This window comes from Sitophilus oryzae, unplaced genomic scaffold (genome assembly GCF_002938485.1).
Source record: "Sitophilus oryzae breed Bouriz unplaced genomic scaffold, Soryzae_2.0 scaffold_177_pilon_pilon, whole genome shotgun sequence".
NCBI lineage: Eukaryota > Metazoa > Arthropoda > Insecta > Coleoptera > Curculionidae > Sitophilus > Sitophilus oryzae.
This window is the reverse complement of record NW_022146479.1, coordinates 4,063,547-4,072,339: the sequence shown is the minus strand read 5'-3', so window position 1 is coordinate 4,072,339 and position 8,793 is coordinate 4,063,547. Positions and strand designations below refer to the sequence as shown.

The following is an 8,793-nucleotide window of genomic DNA, read 5'->3' as shown; positions in this document are numbered from 1 at the left end:
AAAAACGTTGTGTATATATGTGCATACGGGGCTTAAAAGATTACGTTAACCAGTCAGTGTCTGTTTAGTATTATTTTTAGATTTGGCTGAGTGAAAATTAATCTTCCGAACCAATTTGAATGGTTTAATGGTATGGAAAAAGCTTTTAGCTAGGAAATTACGTCGAGAGATCTGATGCTACGCTATTCTCTGCTTCTACTTTAATTATCTCTATTTTTCTATAAATAAAATAGTTAATTACGAAGAAAATCAACGTGGATATAAATAAAAAGGTCTGGATCAATAAAATTCGAGTCCCAAAGCATCCATACATATTTATTTTAAATTCTATTTTTATGATTTCTAATTTGAAAATTAAAAATAAAAACTTAGAAAACGTTAAAATAAATTTTTCGTCAAAAAAACACACTTTTTCTTCTAATAATTATTTTTTTATTAACATAAATATAATACCATATGTCTTTTAAAATAAACCATTTGTATAAAAAAAGAAATATCTTTAATTCTCTAAATCGTCAGTCGACTCCCCCGCTTCCAGCAACACCCTGTGTTCCCCCCTCCTCTTGTTCTTCTTTTTTCTTCGATTAACAACGCCATCTTCTTCGTCCATCATGCGAACTATCAGCGTCTGATCAGACGTGTCCAATGGAGCCACAGAAATATCTCTGACAGCTCTGAATTTCCCGCAGTTGTTAAGATGCTCGTTTTCCAGTCTAAAGAAGTTCCATACAAAACGCCTAATAGAAATAAAAAAATATTATTATTATTTTTAAAAAATAAAATAGTTATTTATGCACTAAGGGTAAATATTGAATCGTTTTTTATATTTTAACAATTTCTTAATAAAATTAGAACGCCACTGGTAAATCGGAATTTAAGTCCGCCATATTGAGGTGCCATCATCATGATAATTCAGTTGATGTTGATATACTCTATCTTTAGTCATTTTTTTCAATGATGTTAAGAGTATCTAGTTATACGTACCATAGATTGAAAAAAAAAACGGCGTCAAAGACGGCTGAGAATGACAATCGATGATAATTACGGCGAGATCAAGCCCTAGGCGTCGTTTACTTGTTCCATACTCTTCTTTATTTCTTAATGGCGCTTACTAGCAATTGGCCTTAAGAAGGTTGTAATTTATTTTTATACTGTGTAAAAATGATTTTTAAATGGCATAGTTTAAAATTCGACAAACTAACACTTTTTTGGAAAAATGTTCTGTTCTTTTTTAATCTTTCTATATTAGTGTTAATTTTTGACAAGCTTTATATATCCATTTTTCGTAAATGATGTCTAGAGATTGATTGTTTTTTTTTTTCAATCATACTAATAGGTAATTTATGGGACTTACCGGAATACCTCTAGTGGAGCTAAAACACAGACCATGGAATTCTCCATGGCAAATCCCATTTCTGTCATTCCGATCAAGAATGCCCATCCAAATCGAAGAATCAAGTCTTCCACGATGGCAAAATAATAGAACCACTAGAAAAATAATTGTACTAATTATTTAAATTAGATAAACCCGTCACAGAGATATAGATATTATTTTTTACTATATGGTTTTGATAAAAATATAAACACTTGGGGACAGAGACAGCAATTGTCGTCTATAATGTACAGGGTGGTCGAAATTGGTCTGTTTTAACAGAGAAAACCTATTTCCTGACTAGATAGAGCAAAACCGACATAGATGTCATGGGCTCGATTTCTGAGATACGTTTAATGGCGTAAACCGCCTGTTGATATTTTCACTGCCAACTGAGATACGGGGTCTTTTTGAATTTTTTACCATTTGGAAAATTGCCCATAACTTTTGTATTTCGCGGAATAATAAAATTCTGTAAAAACGTTCTTGAGGCACTTTTTTAAACACAATCCAGTGGCGTAGTCAGTTTTTTTCTATACATGCTCTTTTTATCAGAAATAATAAAAGTTAAATTTTTTAAATGGAAATCATAGTTGGTTACGAACTTAAAAAAATGCTGGCGTTTAACCCTCTTCAACGATATAAAGTTATGTGTATTTATTTCTAAGAATGAAAGAAATATTCAAATAATTTAAGGGTCAGTCTCATGCTGCAATCAATCCTTCTATCTACCCTTTTGACCGCTCCATATGTTTTCCCACAGACGCCATTGCTGATCAATATCCGAGGGAAACTCGACATGCCATTGGCCGACTCGAGCCTGTGACGTCAGTGACGGGGGAAATAGAGATTTCCCGGTGAACAACGCGAGGCCTTTTCATTGACTGCCCGCTTTTCTTCTGTTTTCTGTACGGGGAAACGCGTGGGCGAAAAGTTTTTTTTATCTTTGTATAGAAGCGGGCCTTGATTTTGTGTTGACCTAGTTGCCTAATTATTTTTTATCAAAATTTAATATTCTATATTATTATTTGTCTGCATAATTAAAAACTTTTGAAAACATTCTATGTTAGTAAATTACCAATTACAATTAAAACGCCAGCGTTACAACTGTACTATTAAATGGAAAATTTAGAAAGAATTGGGTTGAAACAAGGGGCCCATGTCTTGACCTGCTAGGTCCTGTGATTTAACTCCTTTCGACTTTTTTATGGGGGAAATTAAAAGACCTTATATATAAGGGAAGAACCATTGGGACGAGAGAGGAATTGCAAAAGGCTACTAGGCAAGCTTTTGGACTTATTAAACCAGTTCGCCTAATAAATCGTTGTAACTCTGTGCGCAAAAGATGTTTATTGTGTATTGTGTATGTATAACAATGAGGTGCTCAATTTCAACATCTTTGATTTTTTTAAAAAACTATATTCGTCAAAAAACACGTTTTTTTAGTTTTGTTCTTTGTTTATTGTATCGATTTAAGTTATAATTACTAATACTAATAATTACTATTACTAATAATAATAGAATGTTAATTTACCTTTTCAAAAGTCTTTAATTATGCAGATAAATAATAATATAGAATATTAAATTGTGATAAAAAATAATTAGGCAAATAGATCAACTCAAAATCATAGCCCGCTTCGATATAAAGATAAAAACCCTAATATTTCTCTCATTCTTAGAAATAGATACCAATAAATTTATATCGTTGGAAAGGGTTAAACGCCAGCATTTTTTTAAGTTCATAGCCAACTACGATTTCCATTTAAAAAATTAAATTTTTTATTATTTCTGACAAAAAAAGCAAGTATAGAAAAAAACTGACTACGCCACTGGATTGTGCTTAGAAAAATGCCTTAAGAATGTTTTTACAGAATTTTATTATTCCGCGAAATAAAAAAGTTATGCACAATTTTCAAAATGGTAAAAAATTCAAAAAGACCCCGTATCTCAGTTGGCAGTGAAAATATCAACAGGCGGTTTACGCCATTAAGCATAGTTCAGAAATCGAGCCCATGACATCTATCTAGTCAGGAAATAGGTTTTCTCTGTTAAAACAGACTAATTTCGACTACCCTGTACAATATAAAAATAATGTTTCTTGCTACAAATTGACATCTTTAAAAATTCCTGTAATTAAAAATTAAAATATTTAAGAAAAGAGTCAAAAGAGCAAGAATAATTTAACGTCAGAGAGTCTTAACTCTCTTGGTTATTCCCTAAAGATCAATTGACAGATCGACGAGTCACTTACCGTCGATGTATAAACTATTTCTTCCCTCAGGAACTTATTATCGCCCGCTTTGGGGTCAAACAAACCCCAATCCAGCTTGATATCCCATGTGTATGCGTAACAAGTACTGATAATGGATGCTCCTATCCACAGATACAGAAACGGTGATAATTTGTCTTCTTGAGGATATTTATCTATGGAAAAAGTTTATTCTGATATTCTCTAAATGTACAGGGTGTTTTGTAAGTAAATCAAACGTGTAAAATATTTTTTCATTTATTATGATAAAGAATAACTGATATGGATGACTTACATTCATATATTTTGTTGAGAGTGGAAAAAATGACAACAAAAAACGATGTGGCGTATTTGACAGCATTGGCAATGTGAGGAAATGCTTCTTTGGTATCTCTGTACCTTCTCAAGCATTGGGCAAATCTAAACCAGGGAGGTAGACATGCCATGAAGGCTCGAATGTACATATGGTTTTCGACGCAATAGTTTGCATCTAAAATTAAAAGAAACAAAAGTTGTTTTTGTATCCACCCAGTATATTATACAGTTTCGTTCTTATTGAATTTGTACATTTTTTTGACACAGTAACAGGTAAATGAGAGTAAATATTAAAAGGTCTGATTTATCAATTATTAAAACGGCCCACACAGATAAGACATGTAGCACAACAAGTTGCACAAACCAAGCAAATATCTAATCTTCAGAAATTTTGGACATGTATAACTGTGGAAGTCTGTTTCAAAAAGATAATGTAGACATTAATATTTGTTTTTTTTAATGAAAAGACTTACTTTTTCCTTCTGACCAACTGCCATTGGTAACGTAAAAGCATACAAAATACTGTAGGTCAGTGAATAAGGTGACTAAACTGTTCAGCTGATCAGCAAGCCAGAAATCAGCAAAAGTCACAAAGAAAAATGGGGCAGCTATCACTTTTCCCTGAAAATATAAGAAGACATACCACCCTAAGAATAAAAAATAAAAAAATACCCTTTGGGATGAATTAAATACCAGAAAATGACGATATAGGCAATATCTTAATTATAGGTAATACGTGCTAAGAACAGTGCAACATTTGCAATATTTTTTTCATAAGAACTAAATAACAGAATATGTTTTGAATACTTTTTTATTTGAGTTCACAACAGTCATTAAAAGTTACGCCCTTTTTTGCCTTTAAAATTAATAAAAAAATATTACTTTATTATCTTATAGGCATATACTATTAAAGCGTTAAAACACGTAAGATAAAAAATGGCAGATATTCTACCGAAAAAACTATTCTCTCTGGCTAATGGCATGTTATTGACAATATAAAAAATATGAGTAACAGTTATGTTAAAAAATACACAAAACCTTTGATGTTAAAACAGAAAAGGTGCAATATTGTTATAAGATATAAGTATCTGTTTTTTTAAATGATTAAAAATTTGTTAAGGACATATACTGATCTACTACTTTAATATATCAAATTATAAAACATTTTTGGAACTGGACATGATTTTAATGACGTCATTTAATAGCAGAATATTTTGGTCCCTCTTCGCAACTCTCTAGTACACGAATCACCTTTCTTCTGTTTTAATATTATGAAACTATATTGTAAAACCAAAAATTGTGTGTGCCAAAAATAAAGTAATAAGCAATTATAAATGGATTATTATTCACGAAAAGAATTAAAAAATAAATCTAAAATGAAAATACCTAATAGCCATAGATATAGCAAATACTAAGCATGCAGCTCTACACACCAGCACTTTCAGCGCCCAGAATCTAGCCTCGTGCCTGAAGGTCTTGGTGGGATTGAAAACGAACATCACCATCATCACAATGAGGGCCAGAGGGTGAACGTAGGCCGGTACACCAATCTGATCACTGTACAGAAAGGACAACACCTGAAAAAAACACCTTTAATTAAAAAAAATACATTAAGAACATTAATAAGACGTAGTGAATAAGAAAAACCACGAAAAAAGAAGATCAATACTATTTTCATATTAATTTGGAAGAGAGAGATGTTTGATCAGCAGGTAAAAGACTATACCATAACGTGGTATAGTATATATACCGATGCTTCTAAAACCAAAGCTGGAACAGGAATAGGAATATTTGATATTTTGTGGTACAACTAATCTTAGATAGGAACTATCGGAAACAAGAAATAGACATCTTATCCGATAGTTAAGCAGCATTAAAAGCGACCAACGCAGTAACTTATAGTAAATTTGTTAAAGAATCTCTAGAGAAGCTGAAGAAATTAGGCAAAGAAAATAAAATCTTCCTACTCTGGGACTCTGGGTGCCAGCCAACCAGTTAGAAAGTAAACGAAAAAGCAAACGATCGAGCTAGAAAAGAAGCGAACACTCCACTAACTGGAACAGAACCGTTCTGCTTCTCAAGTGGAAACCAGCTTAAAGCGGAACTCAAGAACAAGGAAGACTCCATTCGTAATCTGCAATGGAAATCTTTCAGCGGCCTAAGATACTCGAAAAAAATTTTCAGGATTTACTACCCAGAAAAATCAATAATATCTCAATCTCAATAAACGCCTCAGTAGATTCAAGCTAAGAAACACCAGTGAATATAAATTCTGCGGGGAAATGGGGAAACACCAGAACACCTTATCACTGAGTGCGCCGAGACGACAACCATTCCAACCCCAAAAAAGGGGGAACACAATAGATCTATAAGATCGCGGTGATTAACTTCCCCCCTCCCATACAATCTACAATCTAGTCCTAACAAAATCAATTGATGAATGGATATTCAAACACAGTCAAACAATTTTTTCTTACCGAAATAGACCACATCACGCCAAATATCGCGGCCATTTCGATGATATGTTGTTCTGACAGGTGGTTCCTGGGGTCCATTTCAAAAATAAGGACATGGTTAACACCAGATGAGCGCCAACCATATATATTTATGCCCCAAAGAAATAGAAATTCTATGATAAGTAGGGGGCCCCTGTATAGTCTTGTTACTATTCGCCAGTCATCTTTGTGTGTTCTAAACACACCTAAAAACAAAAATATTGAATTTTATACCATATTTATAGTTCTAAAGTACAGTCACAGAAGAAGTGTTATTTTATTACTTCTTCTGTGATCTCATAACTTAATTGGATCTGATACACCTGTTGTCTTCAAATTTTGCATTTATCATTTTTCAATTAGTAGAAAAAGTTAACAAACTTTTAAATTTTGTCACTGACTATTCTTCAAAACTAGCAAGTAATATCATTTTGACTTTTGATTTATCGTCCGTCAAAAGAAATTGTAGTTAGGAATGAAAAGTTAATTTGGAAGTTCTGAATGAGGCTTAGTGTCTTAAAAATACATTTTTTATGTTTTATAAAATTGTATAGTATTTTAAGAGCATCAGACAAAATAAATATCAAGGCAATGTTAATAACAAACGTAAGTACAAAACTGTAAAAAATTAGTGTTCATACAGTTTTTCCACCTCCACAACTTTCCCCCTCCCATACATTCTACTGATTTACTCTCACTTTTTATGAGACGCTCTATGTTTATTGGACTCACCAGACAAAACAACGGCTACAATTAATACCATAAATGCTCCAGAAAATAGTCCAACTTTAAACGTGGTCCACGGACTTTGTTGTTCCCCTAAAGGTGGAACCCTTAGTCTCTTCATAGCTCTTTGTCTATCTCCACTCTCCAAATCCTGAGTAAAAGTAGCTTCAGTCTCCCTGATTAATCTGTCTATATCTTTGTTTGTGTAAAAATGCGAATTTTCTACGTTTTCTATCCTCCATCTTGTCCCTATATCAACTGATAATAACTAAAAACAAAAAAAAATGAACAAATAGCATGAAAGAAAAAATCTTTTTTTACTTTGTCGTGTTTTTTCAGTATTTTCCTGAACCCTGTAAAATTCAAATTTTGATAATTTTGTAGTAGAATTAGGCTGAGGTAAAATTCGCTGAAAGCTAGTTTAAGATCCTGTATTTTCCTAGCCGGGACATTCCTTTTTCTTAACAAATTGTTCTTGATCGAAGTTTTACTCTTTCCAGCAAATTCTATTTCTTGAGCCTCACTAAGATCGCTTTTGAGGTTTGCAAATTTCCTAGTTGCTTCTGCTAATTTTTCTATAATAATATATACAGGGGGCTTCTGAATAAGTGTCTGAGATTTTACCGAGTAATTTCTGTTTAAATAAGGTAAAAAGTTCATATCAACATGTTGTGTTCTAAAATACTTCGTTTTCGAGATACAGGGTGTCAAAGTTTTAAGAAAAATGTTTTTAATACCCTCGGATCGAGCCAACCCAGATAGTTTTATGAAATTTGATACACGCCTTTTCACATTTTTAACACCCTGTAGATTAGAAAGTAAGTAAGTTAGACCCTATATTTGTACAATATGAACTTTTATTCTTAAAAACATGTGAGGAATCATACACTGATATTTTTAGACTATTTATAGGAAATACCCTGTATAGTGTAGATGGCATTTCAAATTAAGTAGTGTTTAAAACAGAATTTTAAACATGTTTTAATCAAAAAATACTTAAAACAATAATGTTTTAAACTATAGACCAAAAATATTTAAAAACATTTAAAATTAATTTAATTATGGCGAATGCGCTGGGATATAAAGACTATTTTTATCAAAGCTAAATAAAATTATATACAGAACAGAACTGTATAAATATAAGCATAAAAAACTAGTATTCTGCTTTGCTAAGTACCCGAATATTCTCAAAATAAATACCTGAATAAAAAGTATTAATTTTAGTCAATTCTTTATCACAGTAACTGAAAAATTGTTCGTCGAACTTAGCAAAATATCTGGTTAATATGTGGGGTTCCACTACTTCAGCCGAAGGCGCCTGTTCCACCGCAGCGTAGAGCATTGACTTCATTTCCTAAAATTAACGCTCTTTATTTGTAATTAAAATTTTACTTGTACCTTTTATTTTTACCTCATAATTTATATATTGTTTCCTCCATTCCGGCGTTATATGAGCTAAAAGGTGCTCCGCAAACTTCATTTCTACCAATTTCGAGGTATTTTTACTCAAAATTACAAGAAAAACATTATTTTGGTTTACATGGACGTCGCGACGTCTGACGTCTCACTGAAAGACGTCTAGTTTCAGAAATATAGAATAGCAAAATTTAACGATGTCAATTAAATCAATCGCAACT

The 8,793-nt window shown here is 32.2% G+C and overlaps 1 protein-coding gene across 2 annotated transcripts; it reads right to left on the bottom strand.

Moving 5' to 3' along the window:
- Positions 1-428: 428 nt before the first annotated feature.
- Positions 429-8,775, bottom strand: LOC115882246 (xenotropic and polytropic retrovirus receptor 1 homolog). Of its 2 annotated transcripts, none has more exons than XM_030900181.1 (11): positions 8,568-8,775; positions 8,357-8,510; positions 7,478-7,509; positions 7,163-7,424; positions 6,413-6,636; positions 5,369-5,512; positions 4,409-4,556; positions 3,916-4,110; positions 3,624-3,796; positions 1,355-1,488; positions 429-737 (listed from the first exon to the last, which is right to left on the bottom strand). In XM_030900181.1, the coding sequence occupies exons 1-11, from the start codon at positions 8,634-8,636 to the stop codon at positions 500-502; spliced, it is 1,773 nt and encodes a 590-aa protein (XP_030756041.1). In that variant the 5' UTR covers positions 8,637-8,775; the 3' UTR covers positions 429-499. The 2 variants fall into 2 exon arrangements, with proteins under 2 accessions (XP_030756041.1, XP_030756040.1); XM_030900180.1 differs by having other exon boundaries at positions 7,478-7,731; positions 8,568-8,773.
- Between the last annotated feature and the right edge of the window lie 18 nt (positions 8,776-8,793).

Bases quoted from the DNA above. Each gene is read 5' to 3' on its own strand.
- LOC115882246 (XM_030900180.1), bottom strand. From the start codon at position 8,636: ATGAAGTTTGCGGAGCACCTTTTAGCTCATATAACGCCGGAATGGAGG. The intron at 8,511-8,567 runs GTAAAAATAAAA...CGTTAATTTTAG, and splicing joins AACAATATATAAATTATGAG to GAAATGAAGTCAATGCTCTA. The intron at 1,489-3,623 runs GTAAGTGACTCG...TTATTTTTCTAG, and splicing joins AAATAGTTTATACATCGACG to TGGTTCTATTATTTTGCCAT.